We start from the raw sequence: 27,808 nt of genomic DNA, 5'->3' as shown, positions 1-27,808 counted from the left end.
GACCTTAGGAGGGAGAAGGCAATTTTATTTTAAAACAACATGAGTTTTGCTCATTCACAGTCATACCCACCTGCTCACGAGCACCAACATGAGGATCTCCAAGGGGTTGTCCAGCATTCGGGCACTAATGTCTGTGTGTCCAGATGGTCTGGACAAGATTCCTTGCCGCTTGCCGTGGCATATTCCTGGCTAGTGAGCATCTGAACTCGGGTCAAAGCTTACAGGTCTGCCTAACACAGATCAACAGCGGCTCTGGGTGGGTTTTGTACAGATCTGCAGTGACTTGGGTGGTGTTTAGTGCCACAAACCGTAGGAAGCAGAGTCTCCCCAAAGAGTTTTTGCTCTAAATTGGCAAGAAAAGTTGCTAGCATTGGCAGGGAGTGGGTGGTGGTACCTCATTTGCCATCGACCAGGGGGTTTTGAGGCCAATCCACTGCTCTGTAGTCTCCTAAATGCATAGTGAGCATCTGCTGTGAAAGGCTGAGCTTGTTTACCTCTCTTAAATGGCTTGTGTGGTATGGATGCAGGGCGGGGTGGATTTGGGGCATCATTCTCAGCTCCGTGTGCTCTCTTTGTTTCTTGCTGCAGGTCCCCCAGAAGAAGAGATGGTTTAAGGCCAGCCAGCGCAGCTGCCACTTCCAGTCGCGGCGTGCCCACACCTCAGGGAGGAACATGGCAGCAGCTCAGGGAGCAGGAAGCAGTTCAGCCGGGCCATCCGGGCTCCCCAGCTCTGCCCTGGGGCACAGCAGCAACTCCACAGCAGTGGCGGTGTGGGAATGGCAGGATGAATTTGGCAGGTGGAGGCCGTACCGAGGGAACGTCTGCAGCTACATTGAACAGGTTTTTCAGGCCTCTCAGCAGAAGGGCCGGCGTTCGGGCTCGGGGCTTGTCAGCAGCATCCCTTTGGGACATGCGGATCCCGTCTTGGCTCCCTATGTCATCGACATCCCAAGCTTGACGCAGTTCCGGCAGGATACAGGTAAGGGAGCTTCCCTACCCATGCTGGGGTTTTGATGAGGCTGCTTGTGAGCTTGGAGATAAGTGGGGCCGCATTCTGTGTAGGAGAGCCCTGCAAAGCTCTGCTGTCTTCTACCACTGCTGGGCAGCTCTTGGAGGGGTGGATTATCAGCTTCTCTCCTGATGCTGTCTGCTGCCCAGCATATTAGCACGTGAGAAAATCAAAGTTGGCTGGCGTGAATCTGCAGGGCTGGCTGCAGGCATGTGGTGGGGATCGCTGAAGGAGCCTCGTCACGGGACCTCTGGAGCTCAGAGCTTGTGAGCCAGAGCCCTTAGAGCTGGAAACTTTCTTCCTGCCCCCACCCACATCCATTCAAAACCACTTGCATAAAAAGGCCTTTTTACGATTCAAACCCTCCCGTTTGAATCCCTTATTCCCTCTGCAACTGGAGTGCCAGCTGCTTTACCTTGGCATGCCGCCCTGCGCAAGCTGCTTTGCAAAAGCCTGCAGCCCCCGCAGAACGCCGTAGTGCTGCAGCAGAATATTCCCTGCACTTGTGCTATACAAGGCTGGCTTGCTTCCTCCTAGGGAGAAAGGGCAGGCTGGGCTTAACAGCGGGATTGAGACCTCATTTTCGTTCTTATCGCGTCTCTCTTGGGGTCACTGAGGCTAGCAGCTCAGAACTTGCTGAGATGCCTCCTACCCTCTTTTGCTCCAGATGTGCTGAGCAGCTGTAGCTTAGAAAGGGGGCAGGGGTGGAACACATGCTCTTCATCTCTGCAAAATCCAGGGAGATCCCAAATTACACACCCCGAATGAATGGCTGCTTTGAAAAATTCTCCGTGCCTCGGTTTCCCCTTTGTCAACATCTCTCCCATCGCCCCAGGGTGCAGTCAAGCATCACCCCAAGCTTTAGGGATGGGCATTCTGCTGGCTTCTTGCCAGTTGAAGCAATAAGTGAGCAGTGTCTCGAATCAACTGCACGATTGAGCAATTCCTACAGGAAAGGAAGGTAGTCAGAGCAAATGTGAATGGTCATTACAGCTGCATCCATGTTTTTATTCCGACTTGATGACCTTAGGATTAGTTTTTCTAGCTGTGTCCTGGGTGAGGAGCTTTCTGAGCTGGATGCCTTGACAGGTCTGCTCAGCATGGCCTGTATGAGCACCTGGAAGCCCTGCTGAGGCTGTGGCTTTGAGCAATAAAGCATGGACCACCAGAGCCGGCACCAGAGGCTGTTTCTTGTTGTCTTCATGCCTAACTGGTGAAGGAACCTTCCAGCCTCTTGCCTTTTCAGCCAGTGCTCCAGCACATGGGCAGCAGTCCCAAGCTGTCCCTTGTCAGGAAATGGACTGGTTTGGTGAAGGTGAGCAGAGTGCCTGGGGGAGACTGGAAGATGTGTCCCAGGGTGAGTGGCACATCCTCCTCCTCCTCCACAAGTGGAGCTGTCTCTCCACAAAGATCTTGTATCTCTTTATACCATTGTGAAAGATCTCAAAACACCTAGCAGATATTGTCCATCACAGGATGTTTTGAAGTATGTCATTGCTGGGGGACAGCCCAGTACAACTGTGGAAATTGTGTTGGCTGGCGTGATCTCATCTTTAATAAGAAAAAGGTTGATTCCACTTCACAGCTCTCCTGCAGCGTTTCCCAGCAATTTGGAGGGATGCTGATCAGAGTGGCCAGGTCTGTGAGCCTCCCTCCCCAGGTACCTGCGTGCTCTGCAGCGTGACTACTGGAAACACTCTCATATCCCCTTTTTGTGACCCAATTCTGAGCAAAGCTTTTTCTCTCTGTGGGGTCTGCCTCAGATGTGAACCTTTCTGATCGAGCAGCCAGCTGACCTTTGTCATGTGCTGGAGAAAAGAATCTCTGCAGGAAACATCCCCATGAAAAAATCTTTAAACAGAGCAAAAAATAGGCTGTTGTATTCTGCTCATTAGCTATTAGACAGACAAATAGGCTCTTCAAAGGAAGCCAGGGAGAATAACAGGAAGCCAGTGTTAACGGGACCAGCATCCCCATCACCGGGGAGTGACAGCTGTGCAGGGGGATCTTGTGGGCAGGATTAGCTCTGGGCTTCAGCTGCTGGTCGAGGCAGACTAGCTGGGAGTGAACGCACGGGAGCAGCAGGAGTTGTCCTCTCGCCACAGCTGTTTGCCCACCCTGGAGAGGAATGCCCCTTTCCCTGCCAGCCTGGGGGAAGGAAGATGTTTGCCAAGTGCATGGCTTCGTCCTTGTTATAGACTCCTAAAAGCTCTTCTCCCAGCTGCTGTTGTGGGTTGTTGAGAATATGGGTTGCTTACAAACTCCTCGAGTCCTCTCTGTGCTGCTTTTAGTTGAAGCAATGGAGCAGGGGCAGCTTTGCTAATCTCCTCTGAGATGTGTCCCACTGGGCTTTCTGACACCTTGCTTTACCTGTGGTAGTCCCCTTTATCTGGGGAGCAGGTCCCTGCACTCATCTCTAACCATAGTGCATTTCTCACCATCTCGTTTCCATCCCAGTCCTCCTTCTGCTCGGGGGGTCATCCCTGATGCTGCCCACCCATTGAGGCCATAGGTTGTGTGTTTCTAGAATCTGGCAGCACTCGTTTGCTGGATAGGAGCAGTCATTGTTGGAGTTTGCTCTTGGCTGTTTTGTCTGCTTTCCCATGTAAGATACTGATTCCTGGCTGGGGAAGGTCAGCCTGGTTCTGCTGTCACCTCCTGCCCTGACACCTCCTGCCCTGACTTCTGCCAGGGACTGCCTTGTCCCGCAGGAATCCCTGGGCTTCATGGTTGAGCTGTTGGGGCTCAACCCCAGTTCTTGTGGAGGAGGTTGCTGTGTTTCACTGGCTGTTGGTAGCCTTTTAGATGTGCTGATGAGGTGTTGTCTGTTGGATGGAGTCACTGGTGAGTCCCGCTCTGCAATAAGCAGGACGCTTGGTGCTGCTCTGGCTGCTGAAGAAGCACGTTCTGCCTTTGAGAGCACCTCAGCCTTTATGTCAGCTCTGGAGCTCAGGTCTGTCCTGATTTAGTTCTTGCAATGATACTTGGGACATACCTGCACCCCAGCACAGGGTCTCATTATGGTCAGACCACCAAAGTGCTGGGCAGAAACCACCAACACCATTTTGAAGACGCCTGGGAGTGTGATAGGAGCAGAGATGTGACTTTCATGCTGTTGAGCAGAATTTTTAGCAGCGAGGAGGCAATCAATGCCCTTATGGTTTGAGTCCAGTCCTAGTGGTTTCTGCAGTATCCCAGTACTATGGGGTAGAAAGAAGAGCAGTGTGAGGTAGAGATACTCGAGCCAGCGTTCAGCCAGCCAGAGCCTTAGCACAGGTAGCTATCGGGTTTTGGCAGTGTGGCCCACGGGGCCTGTCCTCCTCCTTCCTTGGGGTGTGCTCGCTGGGCATAAAGCTTTCATGGGTTGCCTGCCCATCACAGAGCCACCAATAGCATCCTGGGGCAGTTGCCCGCAGGCTTTAGGTGCAGATACTGTTTTTACCTGTGGTGCTGGAGCTTAGGGTCGTAACTCTCATGACCTCTAAGGAGGCTTTATTGTATTTTTTTTTTCCTCTAGGTGCTGTTCTCTGAATTTCTCCTGTGTTGCACAGACTCGCTACACCCCTGTTCACCCCCACCTGCCTGCGTCCCCAGACTTGCTTGCCCTGCGGCATTTCCTGCTTCTCTTTCTTACTGCGGAGTGTGGCTGAGGATTTTCCCAGCAGCAGCAGTTTTGACCCTGCTGCAGGAACCCGTTTTTGCAGAGATTGCAGAGCTTCTGTCCTGTTGGGTGGCTTCCCTCACTCTCATTAGGCTTTTTCTTTTTCAGAGAAAGTACTAAAGTAACCGGGAGTGAAGTCACCCTGGAGAGTCAGGCTTCCAGGGGGTTTTGAGCTCCTGCTGGCGAGCGGCCTTGCAAGAGAAGCGTGTCTGCTTTCAGTTCTCTTCCTTTGTCTGAGCAGCTGCTCTCTCTGGTTTCCAGATTACTTCGTTGTCTTCTCTCTCGTCTTGCTGTATCTGCCAGCAGTCAGGAGCCTGGAGAAGCTGTTCATGTCTGTCCCCTCTCTCAAGTCCTTGCCCTTGTGGGACTTCACCCACTCCTCCAAGAGCAAAACTGCTCAGGCCCTTGTGTAGTGCAGTGGGTGTTTAGCGCTTTAAGCACTCCTGCAAAGCACTTCCCAATAGTGTCCTGTCTCTATAGTTACTCTGTTGTCAAGGCTGTGGGAGGTTTTTTTCTTTTAACCAGATCTGTGCCTCGGCCTGATTTTTTTTTTTTTTTTTTTTTTACGTCAGGGAGGCATATGTGATCCCTGTGCCTTTGTGCTCGGGTGTGTCTGTGTCTGCATCCTCTCTCCTTCCCTCCTTTCCCACCCTTCCTCCCAGCAGCTTTTGAACCTGTTGCCAGCCCACAATCAGATTTGGCAGAGGGACAGAGATCGTGGGGTTATTGCATTTCTCTAAGCTTCATGAGCAAACCCAGCCCTGTCAGGAAGAGAAAGTCTGTTAGTGTCACTGTCGAGGGAGAGGTGATGAAGGCCACCCTGATGTAGACACTGCAGATCTGTGCAGAAACTAGTCTGAGACAACCTCCCCCTTAACTATCTGCTCGCATAATGATTTTATGTATTTCCCCCCGTGTCCGCACACAGGGACGATGCGGGCTGTCCGCAGGCACCTCTTCCCCGGGGACTCCGCTGCTGGGCAGGGCATCGTCTGGGAGTGGCAGAACGACGAAGGCGGGTGGTCCCCCTACGAGATGAACGTCTGCGTGTTCCTGGAGCAATCCCGTGCCACCAACCACCAGCGAGTGGATCTCGGACCCTTGGGCTACAACTACGAAGTTGACTTTGTGGCTCAAGTCCAGACCAACAAGACCACGCGATTCCGCCGCAGCGTTCAGAGGCGCTTGGACGCCCCGTACCCGGTGTCCACCTCCCCTGCACCCCTTCACCCAGGGGTGGCTTGCTCCTGCCAGCAGTGCTGGCTGAACAGTGGGACTGGTCCCATTACCACGCGCTACCGGCACTCCATGACAAACTTTCCCAACTCTTCCACTACTCATCAGGTTTCCGGTAGGACAGCATCAGTAAGTTCTTCCAGTGTCAGCTTTGTGCCCTATAACAAACCGACTTTGTCTGGAGCAAGGTCAACACCAAGACTCAATGTACAGAGCACGTGGGCTTTACCTCAACCTGGAGGCCCCAGCACAGGACTGTCTGCATCTAACGGAGTCAGGTACAGACCCTAATTCACCTTTAAATACTGTGCATGTGTCCGAGAGATCTGCTGTGTTCAGGTCTTCATTATCTAGGAGCCTGTCTGTCCCAGAGGACTTTACAAGGGTCTTCCTAGAAGGAGAGAGAGGTTTGTGCCTCTGTGTCCAGTACAGTGGATGAAAAGGCTTCTCCTGTGCTTTCCCCTTTTTTTTCTTTCACTTGAAATATAGTCCCTGTCTACTAGTCTCCCTAAACCACTGGAGAAAGCAGTCAGGTGGAGATTCTGCAGGTATGAGAAAATCAATAGTGATTGGTGGTATTTCAGGTTACACTTAAAAAGAACTTTGAGGGGGACTGAGTGAATGAAAAGGGAACTTGTGGATGCCCTTATTTAATTCAAAATATGCAGTAAACATGGAGTGGAAAATTCTCTGTGTTCAAAGCTCTTCCACTTCAAGGTGGGACTGCAGGACTCGATGCACGTGGCTGAGACCTCGTGAGTTCTCTGACAAAATTGGGAAGTCCATGTTGAGCATTTTGAAGCTGAAAAAAAACAAACAGTAAGACATAGATTTGGTAAAGGAGTTTTTTAAATCTGTTGTGAAGATGTTTAGAAAACCAAATCAGTAATTTACTTTCCCCTTCCTGTGATACCTTGAACTGTATTGATCCCTCTCTGAGATCAGTGGGGTGACACTAGCAATTTGAGTGGTGTCCAGGCTATTCATCAGGCTAAATGCTGATGCACAGCAGATGTGCCACTGGATAATCACAGAAGAGCTTCATTGTGCACGCGTTGAGGTGCTGTGGAGCTTTGCTGTTTCAATGTTGGAGGACTGGAAGCAGAAGCAAGGACTGCAAGTGATTTAAAATCCAGCTAAGCCTCACCTTGTGAGGGTTTGGCCATGTCCTTTCCCTTCATCTTTCTTCAGCGACCTTCTCCTGGCTGAGTGCTCAGGGAGCACCCTCTGCCTCTCTGGAGGGAGCTAGTTACTTTGATGGAAGGACTGACAGTTGGCACAGTGCTAGCTGAGGTCAAGCTTTCCTTGGTTCTTTGAGCTGTCACCCCTCAAATGCTCCAGCTTGCGTGGATGGGTCACCTGTGCTGGCTGCTGATCCATTTTCGCTGTGGCTCATCTCTGAGCAGGCTGAAACTGGTGTGCTTCTCTCAGCACAGGATTTCAGTTCCCATCGGTGAGCGGCTGGAGCTGGAGGAGGGCTGTGTTCACACCTTACCAGCGTGGGAGGAAGGGCTTCACTTGTCTTCAGGCCTTTCGGCTGTTGCCAACTAAATGAAAAGCAGTCTCGTGGCCTGACACTGCTCCTCTCCACGGTGTGGGCTGCTGGGCCAAGCCACGGCGGATTATCCCATCGTGGGCTGGAGCAGGGCTGCAGCACTGGGCTCCAGCGGGGATTTGGGGGCTGGGGGAGATCAGTCTCACCCTTGCAAAGTGGGGCACTTCCCTCCATGTTCTTGCAGGATGGCCTCTGTGAAGCCTGGGCACCCGAACCAAGCCAGATGGCCACTAATTGGCTTTCAGGGTCTTAACTCTTTCTTTGCTAAGCAGGGCTCTTTGTGGCCTGTCTGGTGATAATGCTTGGGCCAAGTATCTCCCAGCATTAAACTGAGGACCAGGCAAGGGCTGCCTGACTGCTCCCTCCATTCGTAAGCTGCTGGAAGTGTATGGAGCAGTATACGGACTTCACCGTAAATAGTCCGGGTGCTGAACTGCTGTGCGAGCACCTGAGAAAGCAAAGGGGAACTTGCCAGGGCTGACTTACCTGTCCAAGCTACCCTGAGTAAATACAGAGATAAGAGAGCTGGAAAGGTTGAAAGCACATTCTGCTGATTATGTGGGGCACAGGGGTTTGAGGTTTATTTTGAATCTCATTTGTAGTTTAAGCAAGATGGTGAATCTTGAGATATTTTCCAGAGTGTCATATCAGGACTTCCCTCTTTGGGGTCATCTGGGTGAAATGATTTCCTGCACCCTGTTCTTCTTTCTCACGGTTTTTTTCTGGTGCTGTCTTTGCATCTGGTGATTTTTTTGTGGCATCTTAAGCATCTGCAATACTTCTCTGTTCCAGTCACCTTTGAATAGGGCTGAAAATCAGACCCCAGTACTGCCTGCAGGAGCCCCCAGTAAGGCTCTTGCAGTCTCCTGAAGAAGCCGCCCAATTCCTCCTCTCGCAGAAGCTTCTGGCTGGTGCGTGGGCCTGCTGGGAGCCCCCCATCCTTCCCCAGAGCCTCAGCATGATTTGCAAATCACCCACTCTCAGGGTGGGAAGATTAAAAATGAAGAGCCAAATGCTGCAGCAGTTGCCCCGCGTGCCTGTCTGGAGCCTGTCGGGGTCTGGGTATGTCGTGTGCTGCTGATGGGGGGCCAGGCTGTCCTGAAAGGAGGGCAGATGGGGGAGAGATGTTCAGAGAGGGGTGACAGGGGCTGCTTGCCGTGACCTGAGCCCACGGCCCGAGTGATGCTGAGTGGGAGGAGAGGGACAGCCGGGGCACTGGGGAGGACACTGTCGGGGCAGCCTGCTGGGCTGGCTCCTGGGAGCTGCTGGGGCGGCGGGCAGCTTTCAGCAGCTGCTTAAACCCTCCGACAGCCGAGTGCCAGCAGAGCTTGTGCTGGGAGGGCTGGCGTACGCTCCCTGCTCAGCTGCTCCGGCTCGGTCCCTTCTCGAGCACTGCTGAAGGTGGCTTTTGTGGCAGGAACATCTGGTCCCCTCCACGGCAGAGGACGGAGCCCTCCTGGCGTGCTGGGACTGCTGCGGTGCTGGCGGCAGCGTTGGCCACGGATGAGCAGTGCCGTGGCTGCTCGAGATCTGGCTGTTGCAACGTGTTTTGCAGCTCAGCTGTGTGCAAGGGGTGAGGTGGCTGGTATCCTGGCAATAATCCGAGCCAGCCTTTCCGGGGGATGCGAAGGGATTGTGTGGTTTCCTGGGGACAGCAGAACGTGCCACGTGGGGAAGGCGGCAGCTCTTCGGATGCTTGGAGGGCACTTGTGTAACGGGCACCCTCTGTGCGAACCCTGCACCCCCCCGCTGTGGGCCTTGCTCCCTGCTCTCCTGGCTACTGTCTGTCCATCCCTGCTGGGGTGCGAGCGTGCCCTGAGCAGGGGTGCGCTGCCTGGGCTCGCTGTGGCGAGTGTGACGTGGGCCCTTGGCAGAACCCAAGCCTGGCCCAGATGCAGGGATGTGGCTCAGCACTTGCCTGGCTGCAGGGCTTATCGGGCAGGTGGTTTTGCAGGCAGGATGTTAGGAGCTGTCATTATCTCTACAACTCCCTTTCTGTTCATGAACACGGGTGTTTTCTGTTAGACATAGCCGTGGAAGCCTCTGTTTTCCATACCCTTCCGCAGGAGCACGTGTGGATCACAGACCCAGCCTGGAGGAAGGCAGCAGCAGCGGGGGGCTCACCCAAACGGAGCCCAGAGAAGGGCACAACAACGATGCCCGTTGAAGGCTCTTCGTGGATGATGTCTGGATCTCCAGTCCTTTGGGATTAATGTTTCCAGGGGTGTTCTCCTTCCTCTCTGTCAGACAGACAAATGCGCACGGGCGCAATCTCTGGCTTCCAGTGTAGTGTCAGATGTGAAAAGGAGTTTTTCAGCACCAGCTGACAGCTCGAAATGGCTTTTCCCCTGTCCCCCCCGTGCTGGGTCTGAGTCGGAAATGCCACTGGGTGGATGCAATTGCTCCTGGCTGGGGTTACAGTCTCAGGCTCGTGAAACCCATGTTCCAGCAGAAAATACGCTAATTTTTGTGAATTAGGGGAAACCTGAGTAGCAAACTCTAACAATGTGTTTCATTTAATTCCTAAGCCCAGAACATTCCTAGGTTATTTTATCCCCTAAGTTCCCCGTCTTCTCCCGTGTCTGGGCTTGGTGTGGCGTGGTGGTTAGTTCCCCTGCCCTCGCAGTCGCTGCGCTGTCTCCTGCTGCATCACCGAGTAGTGTGGCACTTGATGCAGTGAAGATGAGGTGTTAATCATCCTGCGCTAATTATCCTGCCAAGGGTTTCTGTCTGCATCCAGTGTGCAACCTTGCTCATTCCTCTTAGCTGTGATGTGCAGTTCCTGTGCTGGCCTGTGTTCAGAGAGCAAAGAAAAGGGAGCGGCAGGCCACGGTGGATCCTCTGGTGTCTAATAAAGATTGTGTTGTGTTCACCCTGCAGCCTTTGGCTCCAAAGCAGCCCTGACAGATTATTTGCTATTACAAAACTGCTTATCTTCACAAAGCTTGCAGGGATGACCCAGCTCTGGCCTGTGGGAGCTGATCTGCAACTGGCAGAAGGGCTCAAAAGCTATTAGGGAGAGACTGAAAGACAGTGCAGTTGTGTACACCCAGTTTCTTTAGGAAATGCAGCTAAAAATGGCAGTACTGAAGAAAACATCTCTCCTGCAGGGCTGAGAAAGAGGTGTAGTTCGTCCTGGAAAGCTGCCTAACTCCCTGTGTGGCTGTGACAGTTATTTCTAATACGCAGACAGGAGTACCCCCCAGTACAGGCTGGCAGTAACACAGCATGCCTGAGCTGTTGTGGCATTGGCGGTGGTTAAATATATTTCCTGCCTGCTGTGGGGCTGGAAGGCGGATGCCGATGTGAGAGAGGGTGGAGCTCAGGCACTTCAAAACAGAGGTTTAATTTCCCCATGCTCTCAAGAAGGTCAAAGTCCCTGGAAAACCCAGGGAGGAGTGCCAAGGCTTAAATAGTTGCTAATATCCTTGGCTCTGCTGCTAATGTATTTAATGCATGTGGGCAAGTTATTTTGCTTCTTGGTGCATTAGTTTCCTCCTGTGTGTTAAACGCAGTTAATGAATCTGGCCTCTCGCAGACGCTGAAATCTGCAGATGGAGCGTGCCAGGGCCAGGTTCTTCTGTCAGCACCGGATCTGTGAGGCAGGGTCGGCTCCCCAGGCTCGCAGCCACCTCCGGGCACCGTCCTTCCCACCCTGTGCGGGAAAGCATCCGTCCCTGGAGCAAGAGCTGCCCTGCTCCCTGCACTGTGCTGGCTAATTACAGAGAAGGGCGCTTCTGGAACACAGTGAGGAGTGCCCTGCTTGTCATATGAGCAAGTAAAGCTGCAGGAAGAAATCTTCTCAGGGATATATTAATTAGCGCCCCAGCCAAGCAAATCCCTGCTCTAGCTCTGCTGACCCCGCAGAGCTTATGCGGCTTTGGGTGCCATTCTAGGTTGGGCCTACAGATAAGGCAGGTGGCTCGGCGGGGAGGATTTTGTTTAAAAGCGAGGGAAATGGGGATCTTGGGGACTGGGGAAGGATACGGCATCGTGATGTTCCTATGGAGGGTTTGGTGCTGTGCCCCCAAGTGTCCCATGGGGAATGACCGGTGCTCAGCGCTTTGTAGGCTCAGGAGGTGTAACTGAGGTACCAGAGCCTGGGCAGGGCCTTTCCCCTTCTCCCTCCTCCTTTGCATCTTTCGGCTGCTCTGTCCATAAGAGCACCCATGAGCTCCTGGGTGGCGAGGTGGGGCTCTGCGTGGTGCTGGTTCCGCTGGGCCCGTTGTGACTCGCCCCAGTATGATTCTGCTGCTGGGCGTTCTTCCCGAGTGGGAGCAGGGGAACCTCCTCTGCTTGGTGCAAGGAACGAACCACAGATCCACATGGCTGCGTGCTGTGCACCTAAAGGTCCTCTGTTAGAGGGATTCGGTCTGGGTTTTGGCATCTTCTTGAGAAGAAAGGTGGGGAGAAACTGCTGTGTGGTCATTAGTATCGTCGTACGCTCGGTTAGCCCTGGGAAGCGGGTTGGACCTTTGGGTGTTGCGGTAGCACTTGGTGTTAGTGTGAGGCAGGGCTGGATGCAGCCCTGATCTGGGAGGAGAAGTGCTGGCACTTGTCCAGAGGGCTACAGCAATGCCATGATATGGAATATATGGGTTGCTGACTGGTGAGCAGGGAGCGAGGAAGGAAGAAATGTCAGGTAGAGACGGTGAGTGCTACAGACTTCCCCACTTCTGCTCGTTTGGGATATTATGTACGTGTGCCTTAGGTGATGTTCCGCTCAAACCTGACTGCCCAGTCTTTGAAATGGCAGCAGCCGTGGACGCCACACTTCCTCTCCAGTCTTGTGCTTTGCTGTCTCACCAGCGTTGCAGTGTCTCGAAATTCTGAAGTGAGTGGTTTTGTCATGCTGAAATTTCGGTCAGTCCCATCTACCTCCTATAGCAGATTACCATGCTCTACTTACAGCAAAAAACAATGGCACATCTTACAGGATCTCCTTGCTGAATCTTAGAGAACAGGGTCTTATTTTGCATCCCTTTCTTCACAACCTGGTGATCCCTGTTGCACTCGGTCACCTCCGGTGCATGGAGCGTCGGGAGAGCAGGAGCTGCAGCGAATGGCAGGACAAAACTCCAGGACCTCACCCTGGCCAGGCTCCGGCTCTCTCCCAGGAAGCCAGCGCTGGTATGGCGATACTGGAGTAGCTTGAGTCTGAGCTGGTGGACTGAATACATCTGTTTGTGCTGCTGGTGAGCCCGCTCTCAGAGTCAAGGCAAGGCCTGTGCTACATTACAACAGCGATACCTTTCCTTGTTACCTCTTCCCCTTCCTCCTCCAAAAAACCCCATTTCAGACCCAGGGTAGGCTCTGAGTAGCATTTCTTCACCTTTTTTGGCATGGCAACACTTCCTCCCACGTGCTGTGGCTGCAAATCTGCCTAGGCAGAGGTACCTCAAAGCAGCGTGGATTTCCCTTGATTTCATCAGCCTTACGTCTGGGCTTTCTGCAGATGTGAAAGAAATCACAGTGCGTGGCCGCCCTGCCGGTACGCTCACACGGTGTCGCGCGGATGGGTCAGCACACCCTACCATGTTGTCGGCTGAAGTGCTGCTAACTGAATGTGCGGGTGTTTAGCCCATGTGAAATGAGAAATATTTGGTTCCTCCATCATCACATCAGTTGCCTTAAAGCTTCCCAGCAGTCCGAGCTGACACACTTTGCCTTGACACCAGGAGTGCAGCTGAGCAGCAGCTATTTGCTGGCTGATGGATGGGAATTTCTCTGCAGCACACTTGCAGCTTCCAAAACTTGAATCAATTGCTTATCCATTTCCCTCTGCAGATCTCAAGGGCTCTTCTCACTTCGTAGCTCCTGGGTGACTTGGACTTGAGCCTTGCAGTGGAGGAAAGAAGGAGGAGGAATTTCTCTGCCGATCTGCTCAAAGCATTGTTACCAGTGATCCCCTTCCCAGACCAGCTCTGGGTTTACTTTCTTCAACCTCAGGTGTAATGACCCTGGGGTCCCCCACTACCTGTCTGCTTTCGTGGCAGAGCAGAAGGTTCAGTTTTGTGCTCTATTTTATTTTTGCCTTCCACAGGGAAGTGAAAGCAACCAAAGCGGCTGCGGCGCTTCATGGTGTGACGACGAAGCACAAGCTCTTCAGTTCAGTCGCGTGCAGGGTCGCAGACTGGGTAGAGAGGGTGCCCGGGCACCGTGTTGTCTTCTTTGCTGCTCGATGGGGGGAAGGAAGGAGGGGCTGTCTGTTACCTCACTGATTTCTGGGAGCAGGTCTCTCGGGTTTCTTGTCATTATCTGGTCCTCGAATACCCTCCTTGTCTGCAGCTGGAGAGGGAGCAGCCCTGCTACTAGCCGTCATCTGAAGAGGGTCATAGGCAGGAACAGAAATGAAGCAAAGGCATGAGATAGAGAAGGAGGAGGGAAGTACCTGAGAAGGAGTTGTGACGAGGAGGCCGAGTCATGAAAGAAAAAAAGTCATAAAGAGGAGTCATGGCATCTGATTCAAAGCCCGTTGAAATTGAGGGGAGGATTTCCACTGTGTTCGATGGATTTGAATTGGGCTGTAGCGAGAATCCGTTGCGTCATTTGACGACATTGCAAAACTAGGGGCAGCAGAGGGGAAAACATGGTCTTTGAAAGAGGCGAAGGGAAACCTCTGTGGCCTGGAGAGCTTTATAAGGGTCTGGAGGAGCTGATCTTGCTTGGCCAGGCTGTCAGCGCAGCGACGAGCCCTGGGTCCTGCCCGGGGGTTTCTTCAGAGAGCTCAGCCTGCGTGCAGACCCTATTTCAGACTGCGGCAGGTAGGTGAGGAGGGTGGTGGGGATGCGTCCCTATCGTGAGGGTGGGAGACAGCTGTGTGTCACTCACAAATCTTTTCAGCTCTGGTCACTGTCATGGAAATGTGGACAAAGATTTTAGCAAGGCTGAAGAGCTGTCTGTGACGCTGTTTTGGGCACAGTGGCAGCTTTTGCATCCCAGCTGGAGAGAAGCAGGTTCCCTGTCTAGATAGTGGGTGGCATTCGGGCACTTGGCCACCTTAGTCTGCTCTGTCAACTCACAAGAAGCTGGCCAGGTTTGATGTAATTTTGAGTGTTTTGGGGAGTCCTTTGAAGTGGTTGTCTGCACGCACTGCGTGTTAACTGCAGCTGAAGTGCCCAAGTCTGCATCTCCCAGAGGCATGTGTGCCACATGAGACAAAGTCCGTGGGTGGCTTCTCTGTGCCACTGTGCTGGATTTCAAATGTTCTGCTCATGTGGATCCAGCTTGGTTTCTCCCCTAGTGACCCCCTCATCAGCTTTCATGCTGCTGCTCACCCTTTCCTTCCTGACTGCTGCTGTCAGCTAAATGCGTGACCCGGGCTGCCCAGGCATCCCAAGCTACCTTGCGGTGCAGCTGCCAGCGCTGGGAAACGCTGCCAAAACAAGTAGGTTAGGACCCTGAAGGGGATGTTTGGTGTCCAGATTCTCCTGATTTCCAAAGGAAGGTGGGTGCCAAACTCTTCTAAGTCTCCTGCAACCTTTCCTGCCTTGTTCCCACACCTTGCAGTAGTTCCTTGGATGCGCAGGGAGAGTCAAGGCTTGATTCTGTTCAACCCAGGGCTGCAGCCGTGTGTGCTCAAGTGCTTTTCTTGGCTTTTATGTGCCTCAGTTTCCCCATCTGGAAAGCAGCGGGGCGTGATAATGCTTGCTTCCTTTGATCTGTACAGCTGCATCTTCTTATACAGCATGGGGGCTCGCGCTCTGGTGAGCAGCTTTTCTCTGGCTGGAGACCAAGGCACCTGGAAGGTTGAAGATGAGCTTTGCCTGCTGCATCCCAGCGGTTCCTGGCTGTGTGCTCAAGCCGTGGGCCTGCTGGCGCAGCAGTCTGTCTCAGGGCAGATCGGCTGCTCATGGGAGGCTCGGGGTGGGGGGGAAGCAGCAAGAGTGGGGATGCATCACGAGGTCAGAGCAGGGGGCTGACCAACAGGCCCCAGCAAGAGGAAGGAATGAGTGAGACCCAGAATCCATCCAGGAGGAGGTGGGAGTGGAAACAGCTACCTACAACATAGGTCTGAGGTCTACACCTTAGAGATCAGTAAACCTACTGGATAGATAGCTCTGGCAAGGACTGGGCTCCTTAAATGTAGCTGCTGGACCAGTGGGCAAAGGGTCATGGGTGGGGGTCCCAGGTGGGGTTCATCTGGGCAATTAATCCCTGTTAATGTATCCAGGGCCCTGGCACTCAGGAGGGAGCAGTGCACTGCTGAGTTGTCTCTGTTTCGTTGGTGATTGATCTGTGCTACTGAACTTGTCCCCTTTTTTCTCTCTCCAGCGCCCCGAACCTGCCGGTCAGGATGCCCAAAGCCAGCAAGGTGACCCAGGCCCTGGCAGGTAAGGATCCCGCTCTGTCCTGAGGGTTATGTGAGCCAGTGCTTTACCTTTCTGTGGCACTTGTTTTCCTTTGTTAGTTTTTAGGAAGAGTCTGAAATGTTATTGGCATTTAGGATTTTAGGCCCAGAGGATTTTTCAGGAAGGTAAAGAGGGCAAATTTGGGAAGAATGGGATGGTCAAACCTTAGTAACTGTTTTTCTTGTTGGTGCTGGTTCTGAGGCTCTCAAAGTGAGTGGGTTTATTTGGGGGTTGGGTGTTCATCTTCTCCCGTAGGTGTGGATGAGCAAGTAGCTGGGGGGGAGCACACGGATCAAGTTCAGTTCTAGCTGTTTCTTGCTACGTTTTTTTAAAGTCAAGAGGAAAGAGTGGTATGAGATGGCGTGTGTTTTTAATGTGTGATTTTTTTTTTTTTAAATGTGGTTCTGTTACAAAAGCTTGGGTGGTCTCTAACTTAAAAAATATTGTGATGCCTGGTCTTGGGGAAACGAGGGGACAGAAGTTGAATCAGACATTTTCTCCCATGGCAGCAGAATACAGATTTGCTTTTTATCTTCTGAACCTGTGAATACAATACTAAATATACCTGAGGAGTGTGTCTGGGAGGGATGAAAGTGCCAGTTTTCAATGCTCCTTTTCAGAGTAGATTTGCCTGTTAAACATGAAATGGTGTTGCCTTGAAAACGACAACTCGCTCTTGCAGCTTTCAGTGGAAGCGTTTCCATGCCAAAAACCGTTGGCGCGTTTGCTCTGTTCTGACTCACCCAGTGCCAAACCGCAGGACCCTGCTGTGGTGGTGCCTGGGGAGATGGGTGTTCTGCCGAGGGCAGACGGCTTCTCCGTACCAACACCGACCGTGCGCTCGAGACCGTATCGTAACATGGTAACCCAGGGGTAGAGGAGTGGAATAAACCTGGTGCGTGGTATTTTCTGGGGTTCTCTGTATCCATTTCAGGCAGTACAGTATATCTATTAACCCTCTCCTTTCTCTGGCTCTTGTCCATGCGTGGTCTGTTGAGGTTATTAGCTGCTTGGATACTGAACTTTGCTCCTGAGCACACAGAGACAGTTATGTTCTCGCGCTTAGAGAAAATGGTTACCACCTTGTTCGGGAAAGATGGTGGTGTTTGGTCTCCTGTTGAGTGTCACGCCTTACCCTGCCTAAAAACGATCCCCAGGGCTGTTGTTTCCAGTCATCTAATGTTAGTACCATCATGAAAACTGTGCTTTGCGTGTCCCTATAGCCAAACAGACACTGTGTAAAGACAAACACTGGGTGTCCTCTTACAGCGAGCGGCCCATCTGTCACCGTGTTAGCAAATCAATCTTTGTGGAAATGAGGTGTAAAGTCAAGCTCAGACCTTGTCTGGGTGGATGACCTGAGCAGAACTCCCCTTGATTATAAAAGCTCTGAATTTCGTCCCCTGGCTCTTAGCACTGACTATGTAATTAGGTACTTAATCACATAAAGGTAAATACAGCAAAGAACTGAAGAGCCCTCGTGAATTCAGGCTGTGCTAACGTTGTCAACGGTGATCTTGTTCTGCATGTGCAGGTGTTAATTTGGAAGAGGTGAATATGCATAGTCCATTTATGCCTTGTAGTGCAACATTTAGACATAAAAGGCTGCAGGAGGGCTCAGTAGAATAAGCCATTTACCGTTATTTAATGAAATAAAATGAAAAGGTTAAGTTTTTAATTGATACCTCTGTTGTTGGAGGCTGGGGGTTCAAAAGCAGGGATAATTATTCATTTTAATAATCTTTAGCTCTCCATGAGGCAGCTAGCAAGAGGTACGCTGAGTTGCAGGGGAGTGCAGAGCTGCCTGGGCTGAGCTGAGTGTGGTCAGCGCAGAAACAACTCCCTGGGGCCAGCAGCTCCTTCAGATCCAGGTCTTCCCAGGACACAGCTTGATTGACGCTGTGCTGCCTTCTGCCAAGTGTGACAGACCTCAGAGGTGCAAGGGAGGAGAAACATCTGAATTTGAGTCTGTCCTAAAAATCACATAGAAGCAGAGGAAATATCTGGACAAGTTAATTAGCCAGCGAAAGGAAAATAAATCTCCAGGAACATTTCTGGTAAAAAGCAAGCACTGGAGTTCTGGTAAAAAGGCCAAATTTTATTGAAACGTTAATTGGCTGGGTCTTCAGGGACACCGTCTTCCCCTCTATGCTCTGCTCTCTGTTTCTAGAATCTCTTCTGGGAAGTGTTATTTTGTTCATGTATAAAATCCTGCAGATGGTGTTTGAGTTACTTATTATTCAGGTTATTCTCTAACACACAGGCTGGGCCCCTTTTGTTCCTCCTGTTCCCACTGCACGACTGTTTCCTTCAGCATCAGTGGTGGAAAGGCTGGGGACCCAAGGGCTCCATCATGACGTGGGGGAAAGGGCAGGCTCAGAAGTGAGCTGGAGAAGGCTTTGTTCTTGGAAGCATGTCCAGAAGACTCACAATCCTCGGTCTCCATCCTGAGGTGCCCTTCAGCAGCTTTGCCCCTGGTTTGAAGCAGGAGAGAGAAAACCCCTGAATCTTGTGGGTGGTCTTGAAGTGCTGCAGGTGCATCTGTTGGATGCAGGGGGAACTTTGGGTGGATAAACGGTAGATGGGATCCTGCGGGTCTGAGTGAGAAGCTGTGTTTTATTAGTGCAGTGAGCGCTTGGGGATTGAAGTGAGGGATTTGTGAATCTGCCAACCCCACGTCTTCTAAAAGCACCGCTTGGGTTCACAGAGATCGTGAAGCTGACTTTAAAACCATGTTTTGTACAAAAAAATAACTTCTCTTTCCTTGCTTTCTGCTATTTTAATACTTCAAGGTGCGTGTGGAAACTTGTCTTTTAAGTTGGTTTTTTTCCCCCCTCCCCCCGAGTATTTGGTTAGTACGATGAAATGCCCGAACAGAGGCTTAAGCAAACTGTTGAACCACAGTGGTGGTGTTTAAGGGTCAGCTGGGCTAACATCTCTTGGGAGTAATGGAGTTTAGCTGGTGTGCCTCAGGGCAGGGAGGTGGACTAGGTGGTTATATGAAGGCCCTTCTAATACTGTTTTTAAGACGAAGGCTGGAAATGAACTTTTCATTACATGAAACCAAACGTTTCGCATTCACATGATTCCTTGAGCTGGGGCATTTGAGAACAGACCAACCATAATAATTTTGCTGGTGGATATAACTGTGCAAATTAGCAATGCTTTTGTGAGAACTTACATTATTTAAAGGTAAGCTCTGCCCTTTCCCCTCTGCCTGCTTAAATCCAGGGCTGGAACCAAAGGCATACCAGTCTGAGGTCAGTAAGCTGGGTACGTGAGCAAGCGTGTGGTCAGCGCTCATTACATTATGTCAGGGCGGCTTTCCCATGCTCGGCTTCTGCACAGGATATTACAAAAGTCCCTTATTTACACAACAGGCTGAGAAAAGGTGGTGGATATTGTCATAGCTCCAGTGAAAAGAATTTTACCCTAAGTCAGTAACATTGTACTTCTGGCCAAATAGATGCTTTGAGCAAGAGAAAGGAAGCAGTTGTCCTAGTGCGCTTACTGCACCCATTCGTAGGATTGGATCAGATGCAGAGGATGCTTTGCAAGGCTTTCTGCTCTTCCCTCCTGCAGTCATTGCAGAGAAGAAGCCCAGTGGCCAAGGGAAAGCGTGAGCATGTTCATTAATACTTTTCCAGACCATGGGGTAGCTAGAGAGCAGCAGGAACTCTTGCAGGAACGCATGGGCATCCAAAGTAGCGTGGGTCTGGCCAAGCTTAGCTTGTTGCATCTTGGCCCTTCCGTCTTCAGGTGAGAATTTATCCGAGGCCAGGCCACATTTGCTCCTGACATAACTCCATGGATGCCTACAACAAGTTCTGAATGGAAATTGTTGTGTCCTGAGGTCAGAATTGGAGAATCGACCTGCAGATATGATGTGTATCTGCATATTGTTTTGGCGCTCTGTGTGAACACACGCTCCCACATAAGGCTTGGATCAGAGGAGATCCCTTACTGGGGACTCTTGTCACCAAACTTGTGGGAGGCTTGTTAGATGCTGAGATTTCCAGTATTGTATTAGAGCTTTAAAGGAGGCATTGCTGCTGGGTTTTGAGATGAGCCGGAAGAGCAACGTAACACCAGAACAGCCCCTTTTTGAACACTCTCTTGATTTGAATCTGCAGCAGATGATTCATTGTGTGTGTCTCCAAAGGCAGCAGAAGGTAGAGGTGGAAATTTACCTCTTCTTCAGCGTTTGCCCTGCGCTGTATGTATGTGTGGAGTTGTAGATGCATTTGCAGCTCATAAAACGGAAAAAAGTTCCTGGAGTAAATGTTTATTTTCTTTGTGACGATTCATGATGCTGGCAGGCTGTTTTGGACATGTTATTCCAGATATGAGGGCTGGGCTAGAGGGTAACTGAACTCAGCTGAGGTTCTGTGGCTTGGGCTCTTCATTTGGTCTGACTTTTTGAAGGCAACATTTTGTCTTCCAGCATCAAGAGTCTGAAATTGGTTGTTCAGCCTCTGCTTCTGTCGCGTTCTATTTTTTAAAATGGGCTCTGCATGTTAATGTTAGCAAGACAGTATCGATCTCTTAAGAAGAAAGCATTAATTTTGCATTTGCCTATCAGTCGGCTGCGCGTAGGTGGTGATAATCCCTGTTAGCCTTTGGACTTGCTTTGCGAATGTCAGTCTCTGCAGTCGGTGCTGTCGCACTGCTTAGGAGCAGGTTTTTTGGAGGCACCTTTACAGTTTCCTTTTCTGCATCAGTTCTGGGGAATCGCATTTTGCAGCCTGGGTGGGGTCAGGCTGATCTCGCCCAACCGCGGCAAGGTCCGGCACCTTGCCCATTTCTCAAGAACGCTGTTCCTCCGGGGGCTCTGGTCGGCAGAGCCGGTACTGCTCCTCTGGGAACACCTCCCCCTGTCCTTTAGCCTGCCGAAAGGGGAAGGTGCCTGCCTGGTGCGCTTGCAGGCGGCAGCTTTGGTGCTGTTGCTGGGCTTCAGGTGTTCAGTCTACTCACTCATTCGGAAAAAAAGTCGCTTTTGTTATGGGAACATAAAAGCTCTTCCTTAAAGCTGCCTGGGAGTGGTGAAGGACTGCTGGTTTAGACCAGGGTTGAGAGGATGCAATGGTCTTGCGGTCTTCAGTTCAAGACTTACAGGAAGTTATTTTGATTGTGAAACTTCTGGATCCGATGCTCAGTTAGAGGCTTGCTGGCTTGTCCGGATGGCGGGGGCTCTCCAGGGCTGTGTCTGCGGGAACAGCTCGGCACTGTGGGTAGGACAAGGGGTGCTAACCCTGTGCTTGCGTGCTTCGAAGGTCCCCCTCTGGCCCTGCAGGTCCTGGGAACTGGGGGGCTAAACCCCAGATCTCAGTCAGTGACGATGGTGCCTAACGAGGGTGATCCACGGCTGCCTGGCTTGGTGTTGCCTATTTCCGTTTGGAAGCGGATGGTTTCACCGTGCATTGGGCAGCCTGGTCTTCTGGCCACACAAGCTCTGCCAAAGGTTCTGGGCTAACCCTGGGGAAATGACTTCATCTGTCTGTGCCCCTCTTCCTGTCTTGTGAAGCCCCTTCTGTCTGTCGTTTGGCCCTTACATGAGAAAGTTTTAGTGAAAGCATCCAACTCTATCAAGAAAGGACTTGAACAGGTTCTGGAATATTGTGCTTGGACCTTACACGAAGGAGGTGCAAAACGCAGTCAGCACTGTGTAGGGCTGGTTCTGCGTGTGGGGCATTGACACGGGCTGCGCGCAGGGGATTTCTAGTCACATGGCGCGGGTTCTTGACTGGTTGCGTATTTGAGGCAGAAAATAGTCTTGCCACTTGCACACAAAGCTGGCTGATGCTTCCCATCATAACTCGGTTTTCAGTCATGTGTGGGCAAGGTACCTCATTTTTGTCCTGAACAAATGTGCTCTGGTATCTTCCTTTCCCAACCCAGCTGAATAGAGGCTTGGAAAAAAAAAACAACAAACCCTTAGAAATCTCAGCTTTGGCTGTGAATTACAATGCAGGATGCAGGCAAGAATTTCCATAGTGTTAGGATGTGGTTTTGCGTCAGAGGTAACTTCTGGGGAAACGCTGGCTTTTAGGTTTTTTGCTGTCAGTTTGCAACCGTGAGCGTTTTTTTTTTTTTTTAGTTCCGGTGATGGCTGTGGCGGGTGGGAAGTCATTTCTTGGGAAAGCCAGGGCAGGTGTTTTCTCCGATGTAAGTTGAGCAGCAGTGTGCTAGTAACCGGCCTGTACTTCACAGGGAACATCACGTTAGATCAGCATGACCAGTCCTGTAGCTCTCTTCGTGCCAGTTACACCTTCGGGGAATGGCTGTCCTTTTTAATGATTCATTAGCTTTAACAAACATCTCATGAATACATCATCATGATGAAAGCATCCCATGAATACAGCTGGCTGGGATGGAGGGGCTGGGGGGAACTGGAGTGCCAAGGAGGGGACGGTGTGGGTGAGTGGGGGGCTGCCGCCGTGGGGCTCGTCTGGCTGGGGACGGCGTGGTGCAGCTCCAGCCCATGGTCAGCCCGGCACGGCCGCGGCTCAGTGCGATGCCTTGGGAACGCGTAGCTCTGGGGGGAGTAGCTGAGCAGGATCTTTAGGGGTTACGGGTGATGCCCCTCATCCTTCGAGCCCCCAGGGTCAGGGCTGCTCCCAGGGCTCTGGTGAGCGGGAGGACTTTGCACCGCAGCAGACTGCATGCCTGAGGAGCCCTAAAGCCAAGGCAATCACGCACCAGCGCAGAGGGTCACGGGCGAGACTTGTGCCCATGTTTCCCTGCTTTAATTTGTTGCCTGGGCTCCTCCTTCTAAAAGCCTCTGGATCCTGTCCTTGTGCTGACTCCAACCCCATCGCCTCTCAGATGTTTTGTGTCCTCTGAATCAAGGGCTTGGGTTTTGCTTTATTTTATCTTTTTTAATTTTCTTTGAAAGATAAAAGTTTTGTTTTTTTTTTTTTTTAATGAATGTGTTTCCCCGTTGTTTCCTTCCTGCATGTTGATCTCGTACCCGCTGTAGGCATGACGGCTATTCTGATGTCAGCCGCTGGACTCCCTGTGCACCTCACCTGTGTGCCGCAAGCTGCCAGCACCCATAAAGCCACTAAAAAACACAGCTCAGTTAAGGAGGGGAGGAAAGTGTCCAAGAAAGGTAGTTCCTGCTCAAACTCTCATATTTGCTTCCATCTCCTTCTCTTTATCTCTCTGCACTTGTTCTGCCTCCCTCCTTTCCTCTTGTCTTTCCCCCTACCCTGTTGGCTCTTCTGATTTGACTGATGATGTTCATCCCACCAAGGGGAGAAGCAGGGCACGTCTCCTCTGGCCTGCATGGTCTCTGACAGGCTGTAAAATACAATGATAAAGTAGGTAAAGTAGACCCTGTCCTGTGGTAGCTCTGCTTGTTTCCATCAGTCATTAAATCCGGAGCATCCCAGTTGTCCTCTGCACATGTCAGACTCCTGCAGCCTCCCCCGTGGTCCCGCTGCACGCTCTTGGGGAGCCCTGGCTGTCCATGTAGCAGGACCTTCTGACTTCTTGGTGGGACAAGTCTGGGAGCTGAGGGACCATCAAGGAGAGCATTTAATAGATACGTGCTCTCAAGAGAAGGTCTGCTTGTGAGGCCTGCTTGTCACGGCTGAGTCATGGGATGAGAAGGATCTTCTAGACAAGCAGGCCCCTGAGTCACACAGGGCTTTCAAGGTCAAATTGCAGAGGATTTGTTCTCTCCACCTCTGTCTGTGGTGGAAAGGAGTGGAGTGGAGCTCTCTTAGGTGGACGTGCCCTGGCAGGAAGGGCCAGGTTACCCTAGCTCTCCTGCCAAGCTGAGTCACCCCCAGGGCAGAGCCTTCATTTCTCCTCTTCGTATCTCACTGGCATCCCTCAGCCTTGCAGCGTGGGTGGGCTCCCGGTTTGGAGCCTGGGTCCCATCTGTGTGTGGCAGCCCTGGGGTTCTGCGGGGGTAGGTGCCACTCCAGCCTGGTGTAGCTGTAGAGATTGCCCACCCTGGCATGGGTGTCCTGGTGTGGTCAACCACCACTGAGCGTAAGGTGCTTCCACCTTCAGATAAGCGAAGCGGGGACTAGAGGTGGCTGGTTGTTCAACGTGGGGATGCTTGTGTTTAAGAAAGACGGAAGCGCCCTGAGGTCGAGGGGAAGAGGCACCTGGCTGTCTCGGAGTTTGTTGGTGCCAGTGTCTCTCTCCATGGAGTCTGTGCATGCAGTGAGGAGGCTTGATGGGGAAATGGGGTCCAAAGGCATCAGGAAGGATGGTAGGAAGAAAATAGAAATTACATGCGGAGGGCGGTACCTTGTGGAAATGCATCATGGAGGGAGCTGGGAGGAGGAGATGCAAAGGGAGAGAGCAAATGTGGAGTAGGATGTGTGATCGAGGGGGAGGAGAAAGCAGGGGGCGGCAGGAGAAGCAGCGAAGAACAGGAGGAGAGAAGGAAAATGGGAGGTGAAGGAGAAGAGCTGAGCGGAGGTGGGTGGCAGAGGGGCTGGGTGAGGATCTCGCTCCGCAGAGCCAGCTGGCAAGGCAGCGGGGCAGCGCCTGCTCCCAGCGCTTCGGTCCCAGCGCAGGCAGCATCCGAGCAGCCCTCTGCAGCCGGGGTGAGGGCTGGGCGGCGGGGATGCCCTGGAAGCGGTGCCGAAACGGAGCTGTGGGGAGACCAGGCCCTCCCACAGAGGCACTGCCTTGCCCCGGTCGCTGGAGGAGCCCGAAGAATGGAGGGCCAGGCCTGCCACTGGTGTCTGTCACCTGCTGCTGGTTAATGACACAAAACTAGCTGTATTTGGGGCGAGCCGTGGCCACAAGCAGACAGCCCTGCTTGCAGGCTGGGGGGGTGCAGCCAATGTGCCTACCTGCTGGCTGCTCCTCGGTGGGGTCTGTCGGAACGGGGCTCTGCACCGCTCGCAGCATCCAGCCCCTCCCTGGCATGGGGGAGATGCTGGTGCAAGCAGCCTGGTGTAAGAGCGTGGTGTTAATAGGAGGATATGTCTTGCAACTTCTGAGCAAGATGAGGAGAGCAGCAACTCAGAACATGAAACGGGGCGGGTGGGGAGGGTGGGACGTGGCTGGGAACGGGAACAGCACACACCGTGTTAGGTATCGGCCTGGGGAGCGGAGGGGTGGCTGTGGCTGTGCTGGGTGTTACACCCCCCCATCAGCAACGCCTCTTCTAGGTGCGATGCCGGTTCCTCACCGCTTCCTGCAGCACCCAGGAGCACATGTGTGTTGCATGGTGGGCTGCTGAGCCACACCTTGGCCAAAGGCTGGGTGTGCTGGGGCAGGGCCGGCTCCAGGCTTGGGCCCAGGGCTGTGTCCGGGCAGCTGGCTCTGCCCCAGGGCTGTGCCCAGTGCCACCTCCCCACCAGCTCACCGATGCACTTGCTGGGGCCAGGACCCCTCTGGCCTGGGGAGCAGAGAGGGGACACCAGCAGAAGGGACAGGGTGGCACTGAGCAGCTCCTCCTCCCATCTGGCACGGCAGGATTTGGCCCAGCCACCCTGCTGCAGAGGAGGGACTTTGCCAGCTCTGCCCTTTCCGACGCTGACCCGGGGGAAGCGGATGCCTTTCTCTGTTTTAGTTTGCTAAAATCCCCGCTCTTGCTGTAGAAAGTGAGATCCTCTCTGCTGGGAGCAGGGAGGCTGGTCCTGCAAAGTACATGACTCCAGGGATGAAGAGGGTGCTCGGTGCCTCCTAGGAACAAGCTCTGTTTGTTCAGCACCTGTCCGGGCTGAGGAATGCTGTTCTGCAGTGAAAGTAGGGATCCTGACTTTCGGCCAGGCTGTTTGTTCTCTCTCTACAGCCCCTGAAGCTGCCAACAGGCAGAGGTGGGCCTGTTTTGTGCCCTGGATTTCTGCATCGTGTGCCCATTCCCCTCTTGCACCCCTCCAGGTGTTTCCATCCCAGAGAGCTCTAGCAAGGGCTGTGAGCCCAGGAGGAGGCCACCAGCGAGCTGCCTGCGGCGAGCTGCTGCCAGAATAGGTGGTGGTGGGTGCAGCGTACCCCTGCCGAGCCCCTTGCTGCTCCCCCCTGCTGCTGCCGCAAACCCTGGCTGCGCGCAGGTCGAGGCGGTGTTGGTGGAAGCGCAGCCAGCTTGGTGAATGGCTGGGTATTGTTCAACAAAGGCACTAATTAGTCAAGGCTCATTACCGTTGTTGCCGTTCTGGCAGGGATGTCTGGCGCAGACGAGTGCTGCGCTGTGGGTGCTGCAGTCGGGGGGAAGCTGTAGTCTGCGGGCAGGCACTGCGCTGTCGGCGCTGGCACGCGTCCCGACGGGTGAGCGGCTGCCGTCCCACCGCCGGCATGGCACTGCGTGTCCTTGGGCTGCTGCAGCCCCTGCCCGGCGCCAGCGCCGTGGGCTGGGACCCTGCCGGCTGGCTCTCTCCGGGTGCTGCCGTGCTGCTCGGGCATGGAGCTGGCCGCTGCAGGGCTCCCCTGCTTTCCCAGGGCCCTTGGGGGGCCCGAAGCGAGGAGGGGTTGGCTTGGGTCCGGTGTGACACTTGTTACCCTCTCGGCTGATGGGATCGCCGTCCACTTCTCCCCGGGCTTGGAGGTTTCCCTGCACGTCCTCTCCGGGATGGGCAGTCGCGTGCGGAGTGCTGCGGTGTGGAGGGAGAGGAGATGAGCACGTTTGTCCTTCCCTGCTGAGCAGGACAGGACCTGGCGAGGCAAGGGGGGGTAATCCCAGCTGACTCTGCTCCCTGTATGTCCGTCTGTCCGCAGGTGGGTCTGCAGGCCGTGCCAGTGGGGTGGGTGAGACCGGGGAGCCCCTCAGAGTCACAGGAGCTCGCTGTTCCCGTGGGGGGCTATCTACTGAAGAAGACAGGCCACAATAACAGGGATGCTCTGTGTCATGACCGGAGCAGCCTGGTCACTCGGTTAGCCTGCTGAAATGCCAAACATGGAGAAACCTGTTTGTAAGACCACATCTCCTCTCCCCTTCCTGATCTTTGGACAGCCCCCTCGGGGGCTGAGGCCGGTAGGTCCAGCCTTTGCAAGTCCAGGGAACCAAGGGCAGAGGTGATCAGGGCAGGGTGACTGTCCATGACATAACTGGAGACAACCTGTGTCTGGCCTGCATAGGGTATCATAAAAAGAGTCTGCTGCTAACCATATGGCGCGTTTCGGGATGCAGGAGGCGGCATGTCACTGCTGCAAGCATTTGGTTGCCGAGCAAGGATGCAAAACACATCTGTTAAATGTTGCCCATGGAAAGCCCTTGCTTCAGCAAGCAACTTACTATGTACAGGGAGGAAGGGGAAGCATTAAAAAAAAAAAGTCATTCCTCTCTTTGTAAGTGAAAGAATGGAAAACGTTCCTTCACATCCCAGATAAATCAATAGCACAGCATTAGGCCAGCTGGTGATAAACAGCATCGGTTGATTCTGCTATTGCATTTCCAATCCGTCACTGAATCCAGAAGACTCTGGGGACTGAACAGGCTTTGATGATCCCAAGGGATGGCTTCAACAAAGATTTAGAAGCAAACACTTTTATGGAGCAAATGATCTGGTAAGGAAGTGATTCATGCGTTGAAGCACACGTGGCTCGTGCCGAGGCAGGTGCTGTGCCTCCCAGCCTTCTTCTGGCTCTCCCCTGGGCAGCTGGGATGTGGCCTGCCAGATGTGCTGGTCTGCCCAAGGAAGAGCCTCTCTCCGGAGGTGAGGAAGTCTCTGTGGGCTTCGCTACCCTGGCTGAAACCAAATTCTCATCATCAAAAGGCTTCCTTGGGACTGGATGTTCAAATACTGGCAGCTGGGGACAGACTTTTCTAAAGCATCTGGGCTCCCCAGCCCTTTTTCTCTTTCCAAGAAGCCTTGGTGGATCTAAATGCATCAGAGCATTATCACAGCAAAGTGACAGGAGGAGATCAGAGATGCCATAATGCAAACCCATCAGGCATGGGTGCGCTAAGGACGGCTGAAGGCTGCATCGCTCTCTTCTGCCTGTCTGATTGCCCCCAGCTCCATCCACATGCCAGCTGGTGAGCTGGGGTAACGCCATTTGCTCTGCCCGAAACCCCTGCTGTACCC

General features: G+C 52.8%; 1 protein-coding gene across 4 annotated transcripts in view; it reads left to right on the top strand.

The window, feature by feature from the left end:
* DTX2 (deltex E3 ubiquitin ligase 2) overlaps window positions 1-27,808 on the top strand; it is a 37,973-nt gene that overhangs the window by 3,678 nt on the left and 6,487 nt on the right. For 3 of the 4 annotated variants that reach the window (XM_075440302.1, XM_075440300.1, XM_075440301.1), the window contains exons 2-5: window positions 589-979; window positions 5,599-6,184; window positions 15,736-15,794; window positions 22,792-22,923. In XM_075440302.1, the coding sequence (XP_075296417.1) occupies window positions 673-979; window positions 5,599-6,184; window positions 15,736-15,794; window positions 22,792-22,923 (1,084 nt within the window). In that variant the 5' untranslated portion in view covers window positions 589-672. Of the gene's footprint in view, window positions 1-588; window positions 980-5,598; window positions 6,185-15,735; window positions 15,795-22,791; window positions 22,924-27,808 lie in introns of those variants that run through there. The other variant, XM_075440299.1, reaches the window with a different exon arrangement.

This window comes from Opisthocomus hoazin, chromosome 20 (assembly GCF_030867145.1).
Source record: "Opisthocomus hoazin isolate bOpiHoa1 chromosome 20, bOpiHoa1.hap1, whole genome shotgun sequence".
NCBI classification, from domain to species: domain Eukaryota; kingdom Metazoa; phylum Chordata; class Aves; order Opisthocomiformes; family Opisthocomidae; genus Opisthocomus; species Opisthocomus hoazin.
This window is presented reverse-complemented; position numbering and strand designations above follow the sequence as displayed.